The sequence below is a fragment of the Mobula hypostoma genome, chromosome 5, assembly GCF_963921235.1.
Source record: "Mobula hypostoma chromosome 5, sMobHyp1.1, whole genome shotgun sequence".
In the NCBI taxonomy this organism is placed as follows: Eukaryota; Metazoa; Chordata; class Chondrichthyes; order Myliobatiformes; family Myliobatidae; genus Mobula; species Mobula hypostoma.
Genome location: NC_086101.1, coordinates 197,706,599 through 197,734,374, shown reverse-complemented (window position 1 = coordinate 197,734,374; position 27,776 = coordinate 197,706,599). Strand labels below are relative to the sequence as shown.

At 41.1% G+C, this 27,776-nt stretch overlaps 1 protein-coding gene across 4 annotated transcripts in view; it reads left to right on the top strand.

The window, feature by feature from the left end:
* The window catches only part of LOC134347278 (nipped-B-like protein), a 518,044-nt gene that overhangs the window by 413,298 nt on the left and 76,970 nt on the right, over positions 1-27,776 (top strand). For all 4 annotated transcript variants that reach the window (XM_063049674.1, XM_063049675.1, XM_063049673.1 and 1 more), the window contains 3 exons: positions 6,657-6,750; positions 16,784-16,938; positions 18,332-18,422. In XM_063049674.1, the coding sequence (XP_062905744.1) occupies positions 6,657-6,750; positions 16,784-16,938; positions 18,332-18,422 (340 nt within the window). The remainder of the gene's footprint in view (positions 1-6,656; positions 6,751-16,783; positions 16,939-18,331; positions 18,423-27,776) is intronic.

Below are 27,776 nucleotides of genomic sequence, written 5' to 3'. Positions count from 1 at the left end.
GCCATCTCTAGTTCTCACAATTCTGTATCCTTTAGTTATCTCCAAAAAAACTGTCTAATTCTTTAGCATAGCTACAAGTTTTGGCCCCTGTTACATCCTCTTAAATTTCTTCTGCGCCTTCCCCAGTGGAAACACATCTACCCTGTTATGTGCAGACCAGAACTCTACACAGTACTCAGGCTGTAGTGTATTTGAAATGGCTTACAGTTCCAGCGGAAGCCATACTTCGACTATTCAGGGCAACATCCCATATTCTTTGTTAACCACTTTATTGACCGTTCAAGATTGCTTAAGGTCATTTCCTATACAAAGGTATAAAGGAGAAAGAAATTGTAACATAAAACTAAAGAACAAATAATAATAAAAACACAATTAATACAAACACATAAGATAGCTTGATTTTATGTCCATCAAGCGCTACTAGGCTGTACATAAGGTGACTGATGGGAAATAATAAAGTCGTGGTGGAGTTAGTGGGTGGAGGTGTTGATCAGCCTTACTACTTGGGGAAAGTAACTGTTATTGAGTCTGGTGGTCTTGGTATGGATGTTACCTAGCCACCTTCCTGATGTGAGCTGGATGAACAGTCCGTGAGCAGGGTGACTGGGATCCTTAATGATGTTGTTGGCCTTTTTCTGACACCTTTTGAAAATCTGTGGATATATAATCCAAAGTCCCACTGTTTTGTTCCTCCACCCCACTGAGTACCCTGCTGTATCCCTCTACATTTTTGCACATTACCTCGCGCTTCTCTAGATTAAATTTCACTTTCCATGTTTTCATGTTTCAACCAATGAAATAATCTCTGTCTTGCTGCAGTCTACAGCTTGCTGTGTACATGGCCAAATTTTGTATCATCATCTTACTCCTTTCTTATGGACGTATGTATATTTTAGTCTAGTTATTAATATATATAAGGAAAGTATTTGGCCAATTACTGAGCTTTGTGGAACAACCCTCCACTCACCGAAGAATTGCTCACGCAGTGCCTTTGCTTCCTGCCACTGATTCCATTTTGGATCCAGTTACTCGTGGTTTTATCCTTTTATCTTTTTGACCAGCTTTCCACGTGCAATCTTGTAAGAAGCCTTGCTATTATCAGCCTTTTTGATGTTATTGCTCTTGTCACTCATCGTTACCTGCTCATAGAAAGGCCACATTAGTCAGGCATGATCTTCCCTTAACATATCCATGCTGACTGTCCCTGATTACTCTGCGCCTTTCTAAATGTAAGTTCTTTCGAATGAATTGCATTAGATTGTCCACCACTAACCTGTTTTTTTTTGTTTTATCCCATCCATCCTTTCTAAGCAAGGCGAACAGTTGTCTACTCCTGTGGTCCCAATTCTGTAACCAGGAAGTGTTGAAAAATGGCATTCAGGGTCTCTGCAGTGTTCTCATAGCCTGGAATTATTTCATTCAGGTCACCAAATTACCTGCATTCAAACTAATAAACCTCCTCTCTTACTATGTTTATTTCACTTTGTTTCATATTCATCTTTTTTTAACTGTAACAAAGGCATCATTTTGTTCTTTTATGAACACAAGGTCAAAATATTCTTGAAGAACTTTATCCTCATCCTCGAGCTCCACCCTCTTTACACTATACTGCTGATGCAAAATAACAAATTTCAAGAAATCTGATTCTTAATTCTTGTTTAGACTGTTTTAGTTATCCTCATGGTCCTTATGAACTTATAAAGGAAAGCCTATTTAAGGTGGAGATGAACAAGAATTTCATCACTTGGAGGGATTCACCACATAAAGCTGTAAAGGTGGAATCATTCAAAACAGAGTTTGCCTCACATTTGAATTATAAAAGTATTAAGGAGCACTGGGAGAAACTGGGAAAGTGGGTTTAAGCCAAGACTGAAATAACCATGATCTTCATGGATTTTGGAGCAGTCTCAGGGGGCCTGTTTGCCTGCTGTTCCTGTTTATTACCTTCTTTAGATTTTTTTAATCTTACCTGCTGTTATTATATTCTTTCATTGTTTTTAAGGAATTTCCATGTTTAATTTCATTGCTGTAGTTTTGATACTCTTCTTGGCTATCTGATATATTAAATTATTTGTATCCCACCTAAGCTTCTCTCTTAGAATTTATCTCACTTACTTTGTGGGAACATGCCCCACATTGCTCTGACAGTGATTTACTGTATATAACTGTTACCATTAAGCTCTGTCAAATAAAGAATCACTATTTTAATTTAGATCTTTCACTCCTATTTCATCTTGATCCTTTTCTGATATATTTATCTATCACATGTGTTCTTTTCTGAAAGGCCAAATAGAAACCATAGAAACTACAGCACAGAAACAGGCCCTTTGGCCCTTCTTGGCTGTGCCGAACCATTTTCTGCCTAGTCCCACTGACCTGCACACGGACCATATCCCTGCATACACCTCCCATCCATGTATCTGTCCAATTTATTCTTAAATGTTAAAAAAGAACCAGCATTTACCACCTCGTCTGGCAGCTCATTCCATACTCCCACCACTCTCTGTGTGAAGAAGCCCCCCCTAATGTTCCCTTTAAACTTTTCCCCCCTCACCCTTAACCCATGTGCTCTGGTTTTTTTCTCCCCTTGCCTTAGTGGAAAAAGCCTGCTTGCATTCACTCTGTCTATACCCATCATAATTTTATATACCTCTATCAAATCTCCCCTCATTCTTCTACGCTCCAGGGAATAAAAGTCCTAACCTATTCAACCTTTCTCTGTAACTGAGTTTATAATTAATCTAAATAAATAAATTAAATAAATCTAATTGTGTTATGGTCACTTCCTGAGAACAGCTCTCATAGAGACATAGAACACTACAGTAGGTCCTTTAGACCCTCTTGTCTGTGCTGAACCATAATCTGCCCAGTTCCGTTGACCTGCACCCTCGATACCCTTCTTGTATGTATCGAAATTTCTCTTAAATGTTGAAATCAACCCAGCATCCACCACCTGCGCTGGAAGCTTGTTCCACATTCTTGCCATCCTCTGAGTAAAGAAGTCTTTCCCCCCACCGGTTCCCCTTAAGCATTTCACCCTTAATCCATGACCTGTAGTTGTTGTGTCACTCAACCTCGGTGGAAAAAGCCTGCTTACATTTACCCCATCTGTACTCCTCATAATTTTGTACCAAATCTCCCCTCAGTCTTCACTGTTCCGGGGAATAATGTCCTGATCTATTTAACCTGTCCCTGTCACTCAGGGCCTCAAGTCCCAGCAACATCCTTGTCAATTTTCTCTGTACTCTTGAAGTCTTATTTACATCCTTCAGACTGATACTCTTTACATCTCGGCTTAATTTTCTAAAAATTCTAATTTATAATTTCCACTATCTCACACTTTTTGTTGAGTTTACTACAAAGATAGCATTCTGAAATCTATGTCAACTTCCCAGCACCATAAAACGCACCCCTCCCCACGTGCACACCCCCATTCATGCCTCTCCTCCACATGTACCTGCACACACAAAAAACGTCCAGGCTGATTTTAAACCTTGCTTTTGAACAGTACCACTAAATCTCTCTAAGGACGTGAGTTCCTGTCTGTGGAGTTGCCACCTCTGTGGCCCACCCAGGTCCCACCTCTCCCATAAGTGCTCTTAGTATCACAAAATCCTAAAGCCCTCCATCCTACAACACCTTTCTACGCTGTCCTGCTATGATGTACCGTGGCACAAAGAATCAGGAGTACCTTGATCTTGATTAGGCATGAACTGGGCAGCATGCTTTCTGAAAACGGCAATAGATTTGGTGAAAGTGTGAAGAAGTTTTACTATCAAGAAAATCTGCAGATGCTGAAAATCTGAGCAACATGTACAAGTTTTACTATATAATATTGACAGTAAAAGCCTTAAGTAACATGGAAATACTTATGGTTTCAACTGTTTATTCACTCATATATCTGCACAATGGTTTAAAAAGATCTATTTATTACCCATCTCTTGTCTTGGCGATCGTAGTGTGGGGTGACCTCCTTGAGCTCTTGAGGTCTGTATTGTGAAGGTATTTGCACGGTGCTGCACAGTGTGATTTCTGAGATTTAGAGCCAGTAATAATGAAGGAGCTATTAGGACACTTACTAATCTGGAGGGGGTAAGGCCTGCAAGAGATGGTGTTCCCATGCTCCAGCTGTGCTTGTCCTTGTGTGTGTGGGAGGTGCTATTGGAATGATCAAGAAGGATAACTAGTGTATTTAAAAATGGTACCCACTATCCAAGGTGTACTAGTTTTTGAAGGAGTAAATATTTAAGGTAATAAAAGTGCTGCCAAGCTAGATGCTGTTGTGCATTTTTTCAGGCAGTGAACAATATTGTGCCGTGCTTCTAACTGGTGCCTGGTGAAACAGTTACGTTGAACTTCTTGTGAAGAAAAACTGGATTGGCTACAGCTGTGGTATTGCGTCTAATCTGAGTACAGCACCTTAGAAAGGGTCAAGGGTTCTTGAAGATGCAAAAAGAACAACAATAGGAATAAGGGTTTTCAACTACAAGATTATACAGGAGAAACTGAATCTCCTGTTCATGGAGCAAAGACAGTTAAAGTCAGTTTAATGTAGAATCAGGTTGGATAAGAGAAAGGGGACTGTTTCCATGGATGTTTCAAGAACTGGAGAAAAGATTGAAGAGGATGAAAGACACATGAAGTTATGAGCATAAATATATGTACACATCTTGGTGACAGTCTGGAGCAGAAGGATACAAGTTAAAGGTTTGTAAAGAGAATCGGGTAGACATTTGAGAATGATCTCCTCGGCTACACAACAACCTACTTTCAGTTCTGGGCAGCCTTTGAGAAATTGGCAAGAAATTGGAGGGAAAGAGAACTGAAAATAATACTAAATAGATTGCTCCATAAGGAGTCAGCATGGCTAGTTAATATCCTGTGCTATAATATTTTTGTTATATGACGGAGGGTCATTAGTGGGAGATTATCAGCCGGCGATTTCCTGACCAAATGTTTGACCTAAGCCTTGACACTTCATGATGTCCAGAACTGATACTGAGGGATGCTAGAGCTGTTCCCAACAGCTTGTATATCATTTCCGATGTGTCATCTGTCCTGCCACTGAGAAAAGAAGTACACAATAATTATGAAGGAAGAGGACTGAGTTGTAATGATCATTTTCTGAGAGTGGGATTGTACTGGTCTCTTCTTAACTAGTCTGGTATAGCCCCTCTCCCCATTCCAATTTAATATCTAGTACAAATTTTCTCATGAAAAGAGTTCATTATTGGGCTGGCCTGTTGATGCTCTTTATTGAATCAATATTTTATCAGAGTCATAGGATTCTATCTATACAGTGGCATTGTAGAGGTCATAGGCAGTTGGCTATCTTAGTGCTGGTGAAGGACAGCACTGAAACGTATCAGAACAAGGCTATTTTAGATCCTCAGGTTCCTCTGCAATTAATTTTGAACATGACTAACCTGCTTTCACACCATGTCTAATCCATATTCCTCAATTACATTCTCTAATAAAAACGTCTGTCATGAAAGCTCCAGTTGACTCACTGCTCTTTAGGTGGCTTGTTGGAATTGATGGTAAGATTGTCAGGGAGATTCGCATAAATAAAATCTTTTAAAGATTTACAAAGGACAATCAGGCATGTTGAGGCTGTGTTTTTAACCAACTTGGAGTATGAAATGGTGGATTTGGCCAGTGCCATCCACTCTTCTTTGGAAGGGGGTTGATCATTTATTACTCAGTAACTTGAAGAAAGCTGTTCCCATTTACAAATACTTCAAAAATTTAAAATTTTGGGAAAAAGAAACAGGTTTTCCTGAGTGGGTGATTAATGATCTGCAACTTGCTACTTATAACAGTGGTGCCACAGTGGTGTGGTTGATAGGATCCCTGCCTCAATGCCAGAAATGTGCTTTTCATTCCAAATCGAGTTTACATACGACTGCCTGGGTTTCCCCCTGTGCTCCAGTTTCCTCCATAGCCAAAGTGTAGGTTAATTGGCTATTATAAATTGCCACTGGTATCAAAGGGAGTTGTGGAATTTGGGGAAAGCTGATAGAAATGTGGGAAGAATAAAGTGAGTACTTGATAACTGGTATGGACTTGGTAGACTGAGTCTCCTGTTTCTTACTGATTAGCTGTGGTGGAAGTGGTCATTCAGAGCTTTTAAGAGGGAATTGACTGGCATTTGAGGAAGACAAATTAGCGGAGCTGTGGGGATAAAGCAAGTAATGAAGTAATGTAATTTTCAAAGTTTGCATTACTTGATGGGCTGAATGGCCACCTCCTGTGGCATGACCATATTGTGATTCTCACTCAAGAATTGTTTGTATGCTCACCCTACAGCTCTTTGCCCTGCCTTGCTGCTAATGTCATTTCCACAAATGCTGTGCAAAGCAGAGCAGCCTTTATCTTTGTTCTGTAGGTTCTCCCAACTTGCTGATATATAAAATTTTACTATTTACAGTGAGGATCTGCAGTGTCTTGCTTTTGTAAAATGTTTTTTCCGTCTTTAACTCTGCAACAACTTATTTATGTGAAGGTTGTACTTTGTTCAGTTTGAACAGTAATAATAAACATTTCAGTGCTACTGTAGAGCAAGAGTCCATTCGATGACGTGTCATGTACATGAATATTAAGAGTTGGTTTGTTTAGTACTTTTGTGTAATGGTATTCATCTTGTTTTCTGACAGGTCGTGCAGCATTGTGTGAGCTGTCTGGGAGCTGTAGTGAACAGAGTAACTCACAACTACAAGTTTGTCTGGGCCTGTTTCAATAGGTATTATGGTAAGCAGGCTTACTGAACCAGAGGTTCTCCTCAGTAGCATATGTATGGTCAGTGCAGTAACATTTCCACCTTATTCAGCCAAAATTAATTTCAGCAGATTAAAGTACTATTCTTGCACCTCTGCTAATCATTTATATTGTTATTTTGCCATTCTACTTATTTGGTCTATACACTAATGGTTCTACTTTACCCAAGCCATTTCCCAGCCTTTTTAATCTAATTTCAACAATTTATCTTTTTAATCCATTGCTCCTCATAATTATCAAGCTTTGCTCATTTGCTGTTCTGCACCTTACCCCAACTTCTCATGTAGTCAGTCCTCATTATCTATCAGGGGTAGGAGCTCAAATTTGCTACGGGTAATATAAGGCACAGATACTACTAGACCCTCTCCTTCATACCTACTATACCCTCAAATAGAAAACATAAATATGACCTATTATGTTCCAAAGTATTAGTACATTGGTACCTAAACAGAAGTTACTTCAACTTAAAAATTACTCCCATTGAAACTTGGAAACAATGATCGGTTTTGAAGTCACAAAGTAAGTTCTCTAAACAAAGGCATGAGTACATAACAGGTAGCCACTTGGCACAGTGATCTACAGACTGAAATCTATACTTATACAGTGAGTGATTAGTACCTTTTAGAGCTCGGGCATGAATAGCATAACTGCAGTTAATGAGGACTGGGTGTACTACAGCTTATTTGTGGTATATGGAATAGTTAACTGGGCCAAGCTAATCTAAATGGGCCTGCAACCCTAGTGAGGGTCCTCCCAGGCGGCTTCTGTGTCCTTTACTAGTAGAACAGTACAGGATAAGAACAGGTCCTTCAGCTCGTCATGTCTGTGCCAACCATGATGCCAGTCTAAACTAATCCCGTCTGCCCACTCTGCTGTGTGCCTAGTCATGCATCTATCTAAATGCCTTGTAGACGTTATTATGGTATCTATTTCCACCACCTTTGCTGATATTACATTCCAAGCCCCCTGCCACTCTCAGATGATAGGCTAACATACCTCGAATTTCCTTGCTTCCCGGTTTTATTATTCTTATCAAATGATTGGCAAACACTTTTGCATTTTAATTGAGTAGTTCCTAATTGGTGAAATTTTTCAGAGACTATATTTATTGCTTTATTGTTCGTGCTGCCAGCCCCTCAGCCAACTGAGTCTACGTCAGCTGTCCGTTTATACTGATCTACATACACTAAACCCATCTTTTCCCACCTTCCTATTCATTCCCCTTGCACCTCTCCAGACTGTACCTCTCACATACACATGGGCAATTTGCAATAGCCAATGAACCTCTACATGGTATTAGGGTTAAGGGAGGAAACTGAATACCCACACGATTACAAGGAAAGCATGCTAACTCCAATAAATGGCACCAAAACTCATGACTGAATCTGGGTCACTGGAGCGTAAGGTAGCAACTCTACCAGCTTCACTAGTCTTCTGCCCGGGACTTTCCTATTGCTTTAAAACAGCTGCTACTGCAAACTATCTAGCCTTACAAATTTGTCAATTTCATTCCCTTTTTTTGATTACAATTTCATTTTCCAAATTGCCATTAGTTTCCTTGGGACATATGACCAACAAACTTCCAGCTTTATTCTGTAATGTTACACTTAAACACATTAACTATGTGGCATATTTGCATATTCTTCTTACCTTGCATTGCAATATCACATTAATTTTCAAGGTATCTTCATGTTCTCTGACATTCTATTTTTACTAACTGTAAAACTTTTGTGCTTGTCTTGGTATCCTTGCGAGCTTATCTTCATACTCCCTTTTTGTAGCTATTATTACTTGTTTTGTCATCTTTTGCTGTTCTCCCAGTTGCCTGGAGTTTGCATTTATATATTTTTTTAATTTTAGCTTAATATTGTACTTATTTATTTAATCCCTGCTATAATTTTATGCAAGTAGGCTGCTTTTTCCTCAGGGGTATAAAGTGGTTCAATATACTAATTTAATTTTTAATAGTATTTGCTATTAGTTTATTTACACCATATACCGTTGCTAAAGTCTCATCATGTGGAAGTCAACAAATCTAGAATCTTGGTTGCCAGTTTGCGTTCCATTGCTTTGAACAGAACATTGAACTTAATCGTGTGATCACCATTAGATAAATGTTCATGTACTGTTAGACTGTTAATTAAATCTGGCACATTGCTCGTTATTAAATCTTATATGGTCTGTCTCGTTGCTTCTAGGGCATAGTGTACAGAAAGGTATCCAGAATATGTTAAAGAAATTCTGCCCTGAGATAGTCTGCTTATCTAAATCAAAATGAATGTTAAAATCCCATATTAAAATCATGTGCCTTTGTTCCTTGTTTATCTTCTAAATTCTATATTTTTACATTCTAACACTTATGCCACTGGGAGCCTACACATAGAGCTTGAATTTTTTTGTTTTTTACTTTGGTGATCAGCAATATTGGTTAATTTTGGTTGTTAAAAATCGTCAGTCAATAAAGCATCAACTTTTGGTATCTTTCGACTTCTATAAGCTCAACTTAATCAAAATAAAAAAAGTCATGGCTGATGTGATATTTCTGTGCACTGATTCTGCAAGCTACATGGTGAAGCTGTTCTGTGAGATGAAATCTGCTTACCCTGATTGTAGAGAAACACCCATGCAGGTCACCAGATAGACACAGTGATAAAGTCTGGCCTTAACTCTACTTTGTTTAAGAAGGTAGTGGATTTCATCTTTCAAAAGACACTGACTTCAGCACCCAAGTATGTGTGATGATAGTAAACTCTGCAATCTGTCAGGCCATGGTTTATGATCAAATGTCATTTCAGCAGTTGCTTTGCTCTACTAAAACTATAAGGTGCTTGAATACTGGAGACCCATTCACAGAATTTCTTCTGGGTGACACAGGCAATGGAGTAAAACCTGTGTGAACATCCTCTGCAAAATCTCTATCTTTGTTACCCATCCCATGGCTGCCCACCCCACATTTCTGGATGCTCATGCCTAACCCCAGTGACAAATACGTTGGTCAGTAGCATAGTGTAATTTTGAAAGCCATATGAGGGGTTTTGAAAGTAGATTCTGCATGGTTGCTAATTATTCTTCATTTCTTACCAGTTAAACCTGAAAAACCAAAGTCCAATTCATACCCAACCTACTACCATTTCTTAATTTTGTGTTTATAATCATGATAGCTTGCACACCTCTTGATATATTCTTTCTGATAGTTGATATAGATTATATACTGATGTTTCTTTCTAAATAATTAAAGCAGAATTCCACCATTTGGCTGATCTGCTTCCTCAGCAAGATTGGCACTAACCACCTGTCCCTTAATCCTTTTAATAACCAACAATCTATTAGTCACTGTTGTGAATGTATTCAGAAGCTAGTTTCCATAGCCTTGCATGATGAATTACAAAGATACACTACTCTTAGAGCGAAAAAATTCTCATTTGTATTCTAAGTGACCAGTCTCTGGTTCCAGACACTTCAGCAGCAAAACACACACTGTTTCTGCACCTACTCTGTCACATTGTGTAAGAATTTGCAAGTTTCAATAGCAGGGAAGCAGTCATGGTTCAATGTCAAGGTTAGGAATCCATTCAGCTGCTTCATTTGAGGCATTGTGCATGGATCTGTCACAGCATGCATTTGATATGTGTAAAGTGTTGTGACTTCAGTAACAGACTGTTAGTTATGTTACTTGTAGATCAGATGGTCACTTGTTCACAAGTGTTAAGAGTTGTCTAGGTTTTCCTTGGAAAGTTGAAGACTTCATTGCTTGGATCATTTACCAGGTCATGGTTGATGATGCTCAGGATTTTTAAGATCATTTGGAGTGTTTCGTTCGTGTTCATGTTGCAGCTATCGGGAAGTTCAAAGTAGGGCTTGCACATGGAGCTACTCAAGCTATACCAGCTTTGCTCATTGTTTTACAACTGATTCTCATGGCATGCTGGAAATGGAAATTGTGATTGGGTTTCTAAACTTAAGTTGAGCATTAGAATTCTGCTGTTGGCAAATAAAGAACTGCATAGCATGTTGGCTCTGTTAGCCAAGAGGTACCCAAGAGTTTCTAAGTGAGATTTGCTTTGGTTTTGACCTTAGTTTCACTGTTCTGCGGTAAGTCATGTTGCAGTTAAAAGCATGCTTGTAAAATTCATTTAACTAAATAATTCCACTGTCAGCAGCTAAAAGTTCATTGTGCACCTCGGATATCAAATTAACCACCAAAGGAAAATCTGCTATGGCCTCCCACTGGGGTCAGTCGCAGTACTAGCCCCTGCTGTACATTGCATATGCTAATGATGTGTCTCCCACAAAAACGTGGTTCTTCACTTATGTTAAGTATCTAGTTTCAGTTTGCTCATGATGAGGGCACCTGATAGTTTCCTTATTTGTTTGTGAGGTGTGGATATCACTGGAAATGTTAGAAATTTTGTGCCTCCCTAATTGGCCCTGAATTTGTGCAACACTTCAGTGACAGGCTTAGAGTCCATAAGACATAGGAGCAGAATTAGACCATTCACCTCATTGAGTCTACTCTGCCATTCAATCGTGACTGATTTTTTTTAACCCTTTCAACCCTAGTCTCCTGCCTTCTCCAGCAGCCATGCCTCCGGCACTGAGTCTGGCCCTTGGCTCAGAAGAGTAGGGAACTGAAGAGGATGGCAGCAGTGATAGGGTACTCTGTAGTCAGGAGAACATTTAGATGATTCTGTGGGCACAAAAAGAAAACAGGGATTGTAGTTTGCCTCCCAGGTGTCAGGGTCCAAAATGTTTCTGGACACGTCCACGATATTCTGAAAAGGGAGAGTGAGCAGTCAGAAGTTATGGTACATATTGGTATCAACGACATGTATCAGTATCGCAATGGAATAAAGGGAATTACAAAGGGAAGAGAGAGGAGCTTGCTCATATGGATTGGAGGAGGATGCTGGCAGGGATGACGACAGAGCAGAGGTGACTGAAGTTTCTGTTAATAGTTCACAAGGCACAGGATAGATATGCCCACAGAGGAAGAAGTTCTCAAATGGCAGGGGAGGCAACCGTGGTTGACGAAGTTAAAGACTGCATTAAAGCCAAGGAAAGGGCATGTAAGCAAAAGTGAGTAAGATGTTGGATGATTGGGAAGCTTTTGAAATACAAAAAAAGGCAACTAAAACAGCTATAAGAAGGGAAAAGATGAAATATGAGGGCAGACTAGCCAATGATGTAAAGCAGGATACCAAAGGTTTTTTTCAGTTATATACGGAGTAAAAGGGAGGTGAGATTTGATATTGGACCACTGGAAAATGATGCTAGTGAGGTAGTAATGGGGGACAAAGAATAAGCACTTTGCATTTGTCTTCACTGTGGAAGACACTGGCAGTGTGTCAGAGGTCCCTGAGTGTCAGGGAGCAGGAGTGAGTGCCATTGCTATTAAAAGGAAAAAATGCCAGACAAACTCAAAGGTGTTAAGGTGGATAAGTCACCTGGGCCAGATAGACTACATCCCAAATCCTGAAAGAGATTGCTGAAGAGTTAACAGGTGCATTGGTCATGATCTTTCAAGGATCTCTTGATACCGGCATGGTCCTGGAAGATTGCAAATTCTCATTTCACTCTTTTAAGAAGGGATGAAGGCAAAAGAAAGGAAATTATAGGCCAACACACATCAAAGTTGCTGGTGGATGCAGCAGGCCAGGCAGCATCTCTAGGAAGAGATACAGTCGACGTTTCAGGCTGGGACCCTTCGTCAGGACTAACTGAAGGAGATCCAAAATGATAGGAGAAGACAGGAAGGGGAAGGATGGAGCCAAGAGCTGGACAGTTGATTGGCAAAAGGGATATGAGAGGATCATGGGACAAGAGGCCCAGGGAGAAAGAAAAGGGGGGGGGGAACCCCAGTGGCTGGGCAAGGGGTATAGTGAGAGGGACAGAGGGAGAAAAAGGAGAGAGAGAGAAAGAATGAGTGTATATAAATAAATAATAGATGAGGTACGAGGGGGAGGTGGGACATTAGCGGAAGTTTGAGAAGTCAATGTTCTCCCTGGGCCTCCTGTCCCATGATCCTCTCATATCCCTTTTGCCCCCCATCCGTTATTTATTTATCTGTGCCTCTGTTCCTCTGCCATCTCTGCATCTCTCATTACAATATCTCCAGCGTCATTCTGTATTGGTCCTATATCTACCCTCAACTCTCTTTGACCCTTTATATACTTAAAAAGGGGCTGCTTAACAATATAAAATCCTATGGTGTTACAGGAAAGATCTGGCATGTATAGTGGAATGGCTGACAGGCAGGAGGCAAGGAGTGGGAATAAAAGGGGCCTTTTCTAGTTGTCTGCCAGTGACTAGTGGTGTTCCTCAGGGGTCAGTATTGGGACTGCTACTTTTCACATTGTTTGTCAATGATTTACATAATGGAATTGATGGCTTTGTGGCAAAGTTTGCGGATGATCAAAAGATCGATTGAGGGGTAGGTAGTCCTGAGGAAGCAATGCGTTAGCAGCAGGACCTAGACAAATGGGAGAATGGACAAAAAAGTGACAGATGGAATACAGTGTTGGGAAATGTTGATAATGCATTTTGGTATTACCTAAATGGGGAGAAGATTCAAACATCAGAGGTGCAGAGGGACCTAGGAGTCCTCATGCAAGACTCCCAGTAGACTGAGTCTGTGGTAAGGAAGGCAAACGTAACGTTGGGATTTATTTCAAGGGGAATAGCATAGAAAGACAAGGAGAAGAGCCTTCATAAGACACCACTTTCAGGCTCCACTTAGTGATTGTCAACCCTGTTTTGGGCCCCATATCTCAGAAAGTATGTGTTCTCATCGGAGAGAATCCAGAGGAGGTTCACGAGGATGATTCCGGGAATGCAGTAGTTAACAAGAGGAGCATTTGGCAGCTTTGGGCCTGTACTTGCTGGAATTTAGAAGGATGCCCGGTGGGGGGGGGGTGGGGGGTGGATCTCATTGAAACCTACTGTAAGTTGAGAGAACTAGAAGAGGCAGCCTTAAAAATTGAGGGGCAACTCTTTAGAACAGAGGTAAGGGGGAATTTTTTTAGCCTGAGAGTAGTAAATCTGTGGAATGCTCTGCCACAGGCTGCGGTGGAGACCCAAGTCCATACGTATATTTAAGGCAGAAGTTGGTCCTCAAACGAGTTGCATGTAGACTAGTCAGGATGGCAGGTTTCCTAATTTGAATGTCACTGGAGGACCAGATGAATTTTTACAACAGTATGTTAGTTTTATTTTTCCATCTACCATAAGCAATTTTAATTGCAGATTTACTTGATTGCTTAAATTTAACTTCTGGAGCTGCCATGGTGGGATGTGAAATTGGGTCTCTGGATTACTGGTTCTGGGCAGAGACTACAGATTCAGCAACTTGATTGCTATGTTGTGTGTCTTTATGAGGATTCCAATAGAAAACAGTCTGGTTGGTAATAAATATAGGGACAGATGTGGGCTTTGCTAGGGCTTTCTGCTCCATTTCCAACTCTCCCACTAGACTTGCATGTAAACTACAGAAGAAGTCTTTTGGCTTATTCTAGTTCTACAGTTGTCTTAATTACTCATATTTCCTAATGACATAAAATAAAGTACTTGAGCTAGCCTTCCCTTTTCTATCCCAATAACTAATAATATTTCTCTGAACTTTTGCGTAATGACTGGTTGGTACGGACCAGATGGGCCAAATGGCATGTTTCTGTGCTGTAGTGTTGTATGCCTAATGTATATGGATTTTAGTAAGGAATTTGACAAGGTCCCTCATGGGAAGCACATAGTTGCATGCGATCCACGTTGACATGACAATTGTATTCAGAATTGGACTTGCCCATAGAAGACTGAAGTGGTCAATGGGGCTTATTCTGGCCAGAGGTCTGTAACTAGCGGTGTTCATAGGGATCCATACTGGGATCTGTGCCATTTGTGGCAAAACTGGTGTTGTAGATAGTGTAGGAAACTGGCAAAGGATATAGTGGGATATGGATTAGTTGTAGATCAGGGTGGAGAAATGGCAGATAGAGTTCAATATGGGTAAATGTGGGGTGTTGCACTTTCGAAGATAAGTATAAAGGGATAGCACACTGTTAATGGCAAGACCAAGTCCAAGTCCATAGCTTCCTGAAAGTGACTGTTCAGTGACTGGATGCTGAAGAAGGCATATAGTATGCTTGCCTTTATTAGTCGAGGCACTGAGTTCAAGTCAGAAAGTTATATTCAACTTCGTAGAACTCTAATTAAGCCAGATCTGGAATATTGCATTCATTTATGGTTGTCCATTATAGAAGGGATGTGGACGCTTTGCAGAGCCTGCATGAGGGGTTTGCCAGGATGTTGCCTAGTTTGGAGAGCATGTGCTATGAGAAGATGAGTGAATTTGGATTGTTTGCTCTGGATGGCAGAATCTCAAGGGAGAATGGGGAAGGCTAAGATTACGAGGGGTATAGACAGAGTTATAGAGTACTTCGGCCCATCTAGTCCACGCTGAACTGTTATTCTGCCTAGTCTCATCGACCCGCACCTGGACCATACCCCTTCATACCCCTCCCATGCATGTACTTATCCAAACCTCTTAAAAGTTGCAATTGAATCTGCATCCAGCACTTCCACTGGCAGCTCGTTCCACATTCACACCATCTTCTGAATGAAGAAGTTCCCACCCTCAGGTTCCTCTTAAATATTTCATGATAATAATTCTGACCCAACCTCGATTCTTTATCCTAACTATACCCTGTCATAATTTTGTGTACCTTTTATCAAATCTCCCCTCGTTCTCGTGCACTCCATGGAATAAAATCATAACCTATTATTCAGTCTTTCCCTCTAACTCAGGTCCTCAAATCTTGGCAATATACTTATAAATTTTCTCTGCGCTCTTTGAATCTTATTGCTATCTTTCCTGTAGGCAAGTGACCAAAAATACTGCAAATGTGATGTTTTAAACATGTGTGCAGGGAATGGAGAAATACGGGCATTGGGTACAAAGAAGGGATTAGTTTAGTTAAGCATTGAATGAGTAGTTTCATCAGTTTGAACAACTTTGTAGTCCAAAGGTCCAAAAGGCCTTTTTCTGTGCTGTACTTCTTCTGTATTCTATGTAATGGTTGCAATTAACTCAGCTTTAATTTCCAGACCTAAGTGTGATATTGTCTTAAAAAATTCTTTCCCACCACTCAGATCTTTTGAGATTTTCTGAGATACATCAACCTAGTTTTCCAGTTGTGTAATTTGTAAGTGATCACACATAAAGTAAACCAGACAGTGGTGACTGTAATCAAGTGTAAGTGATCACATGTAGACAAGATGAGGCAGTGGTGACCATATTTAAGGAAGGGTGTTCATGCAATGAAAGCTGAGTATGCTTAAGGTGGAGATCAATAAGCTTTTGGTTATTACTGAAATCAGGGGACATGGGTATAGTTGCAGAAAGCCGTGCTGAGATAGGAGATCAACCACAATCTTATTGAATGGCAGCATAGGCATGATGGGCGGAAAGGTTTGCTGTTGCTTCATCTCTTATATTCTTAAGAAAACCTCTGTGGAGTTACGAACTCATGAAAATACAGCTATGTAAAATATTTTGTGTGCCGCCTCTTGAGTATACTAGTTGGAATATACAGTATGGGAACCCCATTTGAGATCTGTCTCCCTCTGGAAGCTGAGAGATGTCATCACATTTATTCTCATTTACCCTCATGAAAAGTGGCCTTTATGTGCATTTGATGAAGCTTCATATGTGTAGGTTGGAAGAACATTGTATCTATTAGGAGATAAAAGCCATAAGAAAGCAGAATATTTGCATACTGTTATTCCACTGGGGAAAAATCTAGTCTTTCTATTCAAGCGCCTGCAAAGGAAATCTCAAATTGTACCCTCCTTCTAAGGACTTTGTGATCTTAGTGGGTTTATGCTAGAAACTGATGAGGTTCTGGTCACAGGTTAATATACAAATGTTTGTATGTGGCTATATGAAGACAGGGTAACATTGTAAACATTGTTATTACAGAAGATCTAATAAACTATTTTTTTACTAATGTGGCAGGTGCTCTAACTAAGTTGAAGGCACAACATCAGGAAGATTCCAACAGCACCACTCTGGTTGGCAATAAACCTGCTCTCCTTCGTTCCCTTTTTACTGTTGGTGCACTGTGCCGTCATTTTGACTTTGATCAGGAGGAGTTTAAAGGCAACACTAAGGTAATTGAATTGAATTGACTTTATTACTTACATCCCTCATATACATGAGTAAAAATCTTTACATCTCCGTCTAAATGTGTAATGTGCAATTTATAGTAATTTGTAATCAATAGTAGGTACAACAGGACAGTAAATATAAAATAGAAATACAGTTGTGTCAGCATGAGTTAAACAGTCTGATGGCCTGGTGGAAGAAGCTGTCCCAGAGCCTGCTGGACCTGGCTTTTGTCCTGCGGTATTGTTTCCCAGATAGTAGCAGCTGGAACAGTTTGTGGTTGGGGGGCTCAACCCCACTCTGGGGATTATCTATAATTATAATAAGATTACACTTGTAACTGCTTAATGTTGATGGATAAAGGTTTGTTACGTGCTTGAAGCTGAGAAGCAGATTTCAACTTCACGTGTTCAACAGTATTTTTCAGCAATACCTGACATTGTTGCCTAAGCACCAGAACAGTGCTCTTCAAGATCCTGCGTCTTGCGGAGGGTCACCACTACATTTGAATGACTTCCCAAGTGTCCCATTTAGTGATCATGTTACCTTTTTGGATGTACCTAAACTTCAGTTCAGATATTTAGATAGTTTAATTTACTTTTGAACCAGATTAAATCTTAATTTTATTCTTGTCACTCCAATATGCGACTCAGTCAAGACAATCAATGGTTATGGATTTCATTGGTAAATAAGTAATTGGTAAATAGTTTTTGGACTCCTTTTTCTCTTTAACATTTCTTCACAGTATATGCGATCTGTTTTGCAGTGGATTAGCAACCACCTCACTTTATCAACTCCCATCTCCCCATCCGATCAATCTGGTATCTTGCTCCACCTTCCTTTCTTAATAGGTTCCATTATCTGCAGCTCATTTTTGCCTTTATCTATCACCTTCTCTCTATGATCTCTTTTCTACCCCCCACTCCCCCATTCACTTGGATCCACCAATCAGTTGCTTGCTTTTACTACAGCCCTTCCCCTCACCTCTCTATATTGGCTATCACTATCTTTCAGTCCAGATGCATGGACTCAACCTGAGACTTTAACTGTATATTTCCCTCCATGGAGGCCTACTTGACTCGCTAAATTCTTCCAGCAGTTTGCTTTTTGCTAGTGTTATTGATTGTTTTTCAAAAAAAAAGTATAGTTGTTTAGAAATGGAACGTTTAATTGAGACTGCCTCTTGGGATCCAGAATGAGGCTTATGGCTGCTGTAGTGTTAGATGCAAAGCTGAGTTAACCTTTGAACACTGGCATTTGGCACTCTGATGTATCATCCTGGTGAAAGAAAATTCTAAAGAGAAATGTTACTCCTTGTTCAAAATATATTTTTAATGTGTTTAAATGAAGAAAGTGAGAGGATTTACACAGTTACACTTCTGTTCCCTTCTCATTCAGGTGATTATAAAAGAGAAGGTGCTTGAACTTCTGCTCTACTTCACAAAACATGAAGATGAAGAAGTACAGACCAAAGCAATCATAGGCTTGGGTAAGTGGTTGGATTGGGGTTGGACACGGTAAAGGAGGTGATTTGGAAGGTATTCCCATCATGGAATTTGATGCCAAATCTGTAATGAAATAAAAGTTTTGCAAGTAGGGAAACAAACAAAAACCAATATTCAGAAGTACTCAAGAGTTGGGCACAGTCTGTGCAGAAAAAACAATGAATGCTTTGGCCTTCAGTCGTCGTTCACTCTGCTGGATTATTTGACTGGACAATTGGTGGTTAAGAATGATCAGTCAGCCAGCCTTTGGAAGGAGAAATATTTAACTAAAAAACAGATGTTGAAAACCTGAATTGTAAACAGAATGCTTGGAACTATTGAGGCCAGCATAAACTGTGAAAGATCAGAGATGACATTGGAGCTCAAAGATCTTTCAACAGAAATAAAAACTGACAGAGAAAAATGGGAAAGAATGAAGGGTACACCTGTGATATGGGCTTCATCTTAGTGCAAATGGAAGCAGATATCCATCTTTACTCAAACAGAATATTTTGTTTCTTGAATTGATGAACTGATATACAGCTGGAATAAAAACAAATGCTGGAAATACTCAGTGGGTCAGGCAACATCAGTGGGAAAAGCAGCCAATGTTTCAGATTGGAGACCCTTCATCAGAACTGGGAAAGAGAGAAAAGAAACTTGTTAAACTGCAGGGTGAGCATGCAAACTTTTAACAAAGTTATCTGGTTAATGATTGATTGGGAGTACTTAGAGAGAGAGTGCGGACAGAAGAATGTAGGAGAGAATGCAGGGCAGGAGCATGTGCTCAACAGGTAAGGCTGGACATGAGAGAAATAAAAAGAAAAAAATCATAAACTGTTCAGCTGTTGTCACAGATGGACAACTGATACAGACCAAGAAATCGTGTTACTTCAAGTTGTAGAGTTCCATGCTGAGTCCAGAAAGCTGCAATGTACCCTGATTTATCAGGCTGTCACATCAGATTTATTTATTTATCACATTAATATCAAAGCACATAATGAAATGCATCGTTTGCATTAACAACCACCACACCCAAGGATGTGCAAGTGTTGCCACACATTCTGGCACCAATATAGTATGCCCACAATGTTCTGCGGAACAAGCAGCAACAGCAAAACAATTCCCTTTCCCATCCTTCCCATCACCTGCCCATTCACACACCCAAGACAGGCTACTTCTGGGCCTCCAGTCCTTGTCCTCAGGTTTACAGTCATCAGGCCTCCAGCTTCAAACTTTTCCCCGGGATGCCCATCATGAATTTGATCTTCGGGCCATGACTTCCGGACTGACACAGACCTCTGACCCCAGTGACCTGAGCTCTCGGGACCCCTTCGGTCTTCAACTTCCGGCTTTGCTCTCCAAACTTCACCAGTTTCAACCCTCTGGCTTGGACTTTGGTCTCACATGGACCTCTGACTCCAGTGACTCAGGCCCTTACCTGGGACTTGCCACCCATACGAACTTCCAACTCAGGGCAGGTCTCCGACTTGGAAATCACTGTTACTGTGCTCAGCACCTGCAAAATGACTTCCAGGATTATTGATGAAATGCTGTTCCTCAAACACCATCCGCCCTGCTCTGCTGGGGGAGAAGCTGACAGCGATGCAGGTGGATGCTTCCCTGGTATCATGGATTCTTGATTACCTGACTGGCAGACCACAGTACGTGTGCTTGCAACACTGTGTGTCCGACAGAGTGATCAGCAGCACTGGGGCTCCACAGGGGACTGTCTTGTCTCCCTTTCTCTTCACCATTTACGCCTCGGACTTCAACTACTGCACAGAGTCTTGTCATCTTCAGAAGTTTTCGGATGACTCTGCCATAGCTGGATGCATCAGCAAGGGAGATGAGGCTGAGTACAGGGCTACGGTAAAAAACTTTGTCACATGGTGTGAGCAGAATTATCTGTGGCTTAATATGAAAAAGACTAAGGAGCTGGTGGTAGACCTGAGGAGAGCTAAGGTACCAGTGACCCCTGTTTCCATCCAGGGGGTCAGTGTGGACATGGTGGAGGATTACAAATACCTGGGGATACGAATTGACAATAAACTGGACTGGTCTAAGAACACTGATGCTGTCTGCAAGAAGGGTCAGAGCCGTCTCTATTTCCTGAGGAGACTGAGGTCCTTTAACATCTGCCAGACGATGCTGAGGATGTTCTACGAGTCTGTGGTGGCCAGTGCTATCATGTTTGCTGTTGAGTGCTGGGGCTGAGGGTAGCAGACACCAACAGAATCAACAAACTCATTCGTAAGGCCAGTGATGTTGTGGGGATGGAACTGGACTCTCTCACGGTGGTGTCTGAAAAGAGGATGCTGTTTAAGTTGCATGCCATCTTGGACAATGTCTCCCATCCACTACCTAATGTACTGGGTGGGCACAGGAGTACATTCAGCCAGAGACTCATTCCACCGAGATGCAGCACAGAGTGTCATAGGAAGTCATTCCTGCCTGTGGCCATCAAACTTTACAACTCCTCCCTTGGAGGGTCAGACACCCTGAGCCGATAGGCTGGTCCTGGACTTATTTCATAATTTACTGGCATAATTTACATATTACTATTTAACTATTTATGGTTCTATTATTATTTATGGTGCAACTGTAATGAAAACCAATTTCCCCTGGGATCAATAAAGTATGACTTTGACTAAACTTGTGTTGGGTCTCATTGTAGCAATACAGAAGGCCACAGACCTATAGGAGTTAAAGTGATGGGCAGTAGGAAGCTCAGGGTTACTGCTTCAGACTGAATGCAGGTGCTCCTCAGAGTAGTCACACAATGTGCACTGGATTCAGTATACTACACCGACAAAGGTACAGATTGGAGGCAGTGCAGTCACTGCTTCGCCAGGAGAGACTGTTCGGATCCTTAGGCCGGTGGTGAGAGAAGAAGTGACAGGCTCAAAGGAGGCCGGCTCTGTATGAAGCGTCTGTTAAAGTTTCCTTTTTGGTTTACTCCCCTCTCTCCTTTGTACCATCTAAATGGCTGTGGTGTGCTCTTCGTATTGAATTGTTGGAGAGCTGGAAGATCATTCCCCAGAATCTCCCGGAAACTACATCTGCGTGACATGCATCTGGCTGCAGCTCCTTGAAGACAGTGTTCGGGATCTGGAGCAGCAACTGGATGACCTTCAGCTTGTACGGGAGAGCAAGGATATAATTTATCTAAGTTACAGGGAAGTAGTCACCCCGAAGTTGCAGGAGGTGAGTAGCTGGGTGACTGTTAGGAGAAATGGAAATAGGCGGTTAGAGCAGAGCACCCCTGTGGCCATTTCCCTCAGAAACAGGTATGCCACTTTGGATACTTTTGTGAGGGATGAACTCCCAGGAGAATGCCACAGCATCCAGGTTACAAGCATCAAGCATAAGTCCATGGTGTAGAAGGGAAAGAGAGAGAAGAAGGGAGCGGTAGTGACACAGGACTCGATAATGAGGGGAACAGACAGGAGTCTCTGTGAATGGGACACTTGGATAGTATGTTGCCTCCAAGGTGCCAGGGTCAGGGATGTCTCAGATCATGTCCACATTTTGGAGAGGGAAAGGGGAGCAGCCAGGTGTCTTGGTACATATTGGTACCAATGACATAGGAAGGAAAAGCAATGCGGTCCTGAAAAGAGAATTTAGAGAGCGAGGTAGAAAGCTGAGAAGCAAGATCTCCCGGGTAGTAATTTCTGGATTGCTGCCTGTGCCATGCGCCAGTGAGGGTAGAAATAGGATAATCTGGCAGATAAATGCGTGACTGAGAAGCTGGTGCAGGGGACAGGGCTTCAGGTTTGTGGATAATTCGGATCTCTTCTGGGGTTGCACCTGAACCTGAGGGGGACCAATATTCTAGCAGGCAGGTTTGTTAGATCTGTTGGGGAGGGTTTAAGCTAACTTGGCAGGGGGGTCGGAACCGGAGTGAAGGGACTCAGGAAAGGTCGGATGGCAAAAAATTAAAGATAGCGTGCAGTCAGATTGTCAGGAAGGGCAGTCAGTGATGAGACTTAGCTGCAGCCAACAGACTGAGTATCAAATCATTAGGGATGCAGAGTCAGAAAGGACAACAAATACGGTACTCAAGGTGTTATATCTTAATGCGCTTAGTATAACAAATACTTATAGAAATAGCAGGTCCTGATGAATTAATAATAGAACAAATTATCGCCCTTGAGGATTATGGAATTGAAAAAATTACTGATTTAATCAATGACATTTTTGAGGCTGTAATAATAACAAAAGAGATGAAAAAAATCAGTATTTATCACTCTTCCTAAGAAACCTGGAGCAATAGAATGTGAATTACATAGGACCATAAGTTTAATGAGTCACATCACTAAGATACTTCGAAGAATTTTGATGACAAGAGCTAAAAGTAAGATACAAGCTGAAATAGGTAAAGAACATAGAAACCATAGAAACTACAGCACAGAAACAGGCCTTTTGGCCCTTCTTGGCTGTGCCGAACCATTTTCTGCCTAGTCCCACTGACCTGCACACGGACCATATCCCTCCATACACCTCCCATCCATGTATCTGTCCAATTTATTCTTAAATGTTAAAAAAGAACCCGCATTTACCACCTCATCTGGCAGCTCATTCCATACTCCCACCACTGTGTGTGAAGAAGCCCCCCCTAATGTTCCCTTTAAACTTTTCCCCCCTCACCCTTAACCCATGTGCTCTGGTTTTTTTCTCCCCTTGCCTCAGTGGAAAAAGCCTGCTTGCATTCACTCTATCTATACCCATCATAATTTTATATACCTCTATCAAATCTCCCCTCATTCTTCTACGCTCCAGGGAATAAAGTCCTAACCTATTCAACCTTTCTCTGTAACTGAGTTCCTCAAGTCCCAGCAACATCCTTGTAAACCTTCTCTGCACTCTTTCAACCTTATTTATATCCTTCCTGTAATTTGGTGACCAAAACTGAACACAATACTCCAGATTCGGCCTCACCAATGCCTTATACAACCTCATCATAACATTCCAGCTCTTATACTCAATACTTTGATTAATAAAGGCCAATGTACCAAAAGCTCTCTTTAAGACCCTATCTACTTGTGACGCCACTTTTAGGGAATTTTGTATCTGTATTCCCAGATCCCTCTGTTCTACTGCACTCCTCAGTACCTTACCATTAACCCTGTATGTTCTACCTTGGTTTGTCCTTCCAACGTGCAATACCTCACACTTGTCTGTATTAAACTCCATCTGCCATTTTTCAGCCCATTTTTCCAGCTGGTCCAAGTCCCTCTGCAGGCTCTGAAAACCTTCCTCACTGTCTACTACACCTCCAATCTTTGTATCATCAGCAAATTTGCTGATCCAATTTACCACATTATCATCCAGATCATTGATATAGATGACAAATAACAATGGACCCAGCACTGATCCCTGTGGCACACCACTAGTCACAGGCCTCCACTCAGAGAAACAATTCTCTACCACCACTGTTTGGCTTCTGCCATTGATCCAATGTCTAATCCAATTTACCACCTCTCCATGTATGCCTAGCGACTGAATTTTCCTAACCTCCCATGCGGGACCTTGTCAAAGGCCTTACTGAAATCCATGTAGACAATATCCACTGCCTTCCCCTCATCCACTTTCCTGGTAACCTCCTCGAAAAACTCCAATAGATTGGTCAAACATGACCTACCATGCACAAAGCCATGTTGACTCTCCCTAATAAGTCCCTGTCTATCCAAATGCTTGTAGATCCTGTCTCTTAGTACTCCCTCCAATAACTTACCCACTACCGACGTTAAACTCACCGGCCTATAATTTCCTGGATTACTTTTCGATCCTTTTTTAAACAACGGAACAACATGAGCCACTCTCCAATCCTCCGGCACCTCACCCGTAGACAGCGGCATTTTAAATATTTCTGCCAGGGCCCCCGCAATTTCAACACTAGTCTCCTTCGTTCAGAGGGAACACTCTGTCAGGTCCGGGGGATTTATCCACTTTAATTTTCCTCAAGGCAGCAAGCACCTCCTCCTTTTCAATCTGTACAGTTTCCATGATCTCACTGCTTGATTCCCTCAATTCCATAGACTTCATGCCAGTTTCCTTAGTAAATACAGAAGCAAAAAGCCTGTTTAAGATCTCCCCCATTTCCTTTGGTTCCGCACATAGCCAACCACTCTGATCTTCAAGAGGACCAATTTTATCCCTTACAATCCTTTTGCTCTTAATATACCTGTAAAAGCTCTTTGGATTATCCTTCACTTTGACAGCCAAGGCAACCTCATGTCGTCTTTTAGCCCTCCTGATTACTTTCTTAAGTATTTTCTTGCACTTCTTATACTCCTCAAGCACCTGATTTACTCCCTGTTTCCTATACATTTCATACAACTCCCTCTTCTTCTTTATCAGAGTTGCAATATCCCTTGAGAACCAAGGTTCCTTATTCCTTTTCAATTTGCCTTTAATCCTGACAGGAACATACAAACTCTGCACTCTTAATATTTCCCCTTTGAAGGCTTCCCACCTACCAATCACATCTTTGCCAGAGAACAACCTGTCCCAATCCAAAACAATGTGGTTTTGTTGAAAGACAAAGGTACAAGAAACATGATATTGATGTTAAGGATACCATCAGAACGAGCTATTCAAGTGCAAAAAGACTTGCTTGTTTGTTTTATCGACTACACAAAAGCATTTGATAAAGTGAAGCACAATAAGTTATTCAAAATAGTACAGGAAACTCTAGATCTAGATTCGAAAGACCTCCGCCTAATCAGAAATCTATACTGGAAGCAAATTGCTGCTGTAAGAATAGGTGGAGAAGTGAGTCAGTTTACGAAAATCAAGAGAGGCGTTAGACATGGGTGTGTTTTCTCCCCTGATTTGTTTAATGTGTACAGTGAAACAATATTACAAAAAATAAGAGACATCTTGGGAATCAAAGTTGACGATGAAAACATCAATAATTTTAGATATGCGGATGACACTGTGTTAATTGCAAGTATGGAGGAAGAACTGCAAAACTTAATTGATATAATTGTTGAAGAAAGTGCAAAAATGGGTCTATCTATCAATTGCAAAAAGACAGAAGGCATGGTGATATCCAGAAAGAAGGAGAATCCTATCTGCAGGCTGAAAATAAACGGGGAAGATATAAAACACGTACAGAACTTTTGCTACTTAGGAAGCTGGGTGAGATCAGATGGCAAGTGCGACATGGACATCAAAAGAAGAATGGGGATGGCAAAAGACACCTTTACGAGAATGAAGAGTATACTGACCAACACTAAACTAGGCATGACAACCCGCCTCAGAGTACTGAAATGTTACGTTTATCCAGTTATGTTATATGGTTCAGAATGTTGGACAATATCTAGTAACATGAGGAAACAAATTGAAGCAGCAGAGATGTGGTTTTTGAGGAGGATGCAAAGAGTATCATGGACGAAACAAATATGAGGATGTCATGATTGGAGCAAGCACAAAAAGAGAAATAATGTATGAGATCATGAAAAGGCAATGTGACTTCATTGGACATGTGATTAGGAAAGAGGAGTTAGAATGCACAGTAATTATGGGAAAGATTGAAGGGAAGAAAACAAGAGTAAAGCAAAGATGAATGGTGATGGAGACAGCAGCCAGAGAACTGGAAATGAATACCAATGAATTGATCTACTTGACCCGAAACAGGAGTGTGTGGGCCATGGCAGTTAAAGCTCAAACTGGGCATGGCACCTGATGATGATTAGAAATAAGGTGGACGATCTTGTTGCAGTATTGCAGATTGCCAGGTATGATGTTGTGGCCATCACTGAATCGTGGCTGACGGGTGGTTGTAGTTGGGAACTGAATGTCCAAGGTTACACATTATATCAGAGGAATAGGAAGGTAGGCAGAGGGGGTGGTGTGGCTCTACTGGTAAAGAATGGCATCAAATTATTAGAAAGATGTGACATAGGATCAGAAGATGTTGAATCCTTATGGGTTGAGTTAAGAAACTACAAGGGTAAAAGGACGTTGATGGCAGTTGTACACAGGCCTCCCAACAGTGTCTGGGAAGTGGGCCACAGGTTGCAACAGGAAATAGAAAGGGTGAGTCAAAAGGGCAATGTTACGGTAGTCATGGGAGATTTTAACATGCAGGTCGATTAGGAAAATCAGGTTGGTAATCAATCTCAAGAGAATGAGTTTGTTGAATGCCTGAGAGATAGCTTTTTAGAGCAATTTGTCGTTGAGCCTACTGGGGGATCAGCTATACTGGATTGGGTGTTATGTAATGAACCGGAGGCGATTAGGGAGCTTAAGGTAAAAGAACCTTTGGTGACCAGTGATCACAATATGATTGAGTTCAACTTGAAATTTGATAGTGAGAAATTAAAGTCTAATGTAGCAGTATTTCAGTGGAGTAAGGAAAACTACAGAGGCATGAGAGAGGAATTGGCCAAAGTAAATTGGAAGGAGCTGCTGGCAGGGAGGACAGCAGAGCAGCAATGGCGTGTGTTCCTGGGAAAAATGAGGAAGGTGCAGGACATGTGTATTCCAAAAGTGAAAAAATACTCAAATGGTAAAGTAGTACAACCATGGCTGACAAAGGAAGTCAAAGCAAAAGAAAGGGCATACGACAAAGCAAAAATTAGTGGGAAGATAGAGGATTGGGAAGTTTTTAAAACCTTACGGAGAGCAACTACAAAAAACCATTAGAAGGGAAAAGATGAAATATGAAAGCAAGCTAGCGAATAATATCAAAATGGATAGTAAAAGTTTGTTAAAAATAGAAGAGAAATGAGTGGATATTGGACTGCTAGAAAATGAGGCAGGAGAAATAATAACGGGGGCCAAGGAGCTGGCTGATGAACTAAATGAGTATTTTGCATCAGTCTTCACTGTGGAAGATACTAGCAGTAGGCCTGATGTTGTAGTGTGTGAAGGAAGAGAAGTGGGTGCAGTTACTGTTACAGGAGAGAAGGTGCTCAAAAAGCTGAAAGAATTAGAGGTACATAAGTCACCCAGACCAGAGGAACTGCACCCTAGGGTTCTGAACGAGGTAGCAGTAGAGATTGTGGTGGCATTAGAAATGATCTTTCAAAAATCATTGGATTCTGGCATGGTGGCAGAGGACTGGAAAATTGCAACTGTCACTCCATTCTTTAAGAAAGGAGGAAGGCAGCAAAAAGGGAATTATAGACCAATTAGCCTGACTTCAGTGGTTGGGAAGATGTTGGATTCAGTTGTTAAGGATGAGGTGATGGAGTAATTGGTGACACAGGACAAGATAGTATAAAGTAAGCATGATTTCCTTCAAAGAAAATCCTACCTGACAAACCTGCTGGAATTCTTTGAGGACATTACAATTTGGATAGATAAAAGGGATGCAGTGGATGTTGTATATTTGGACTTTCAGAAGG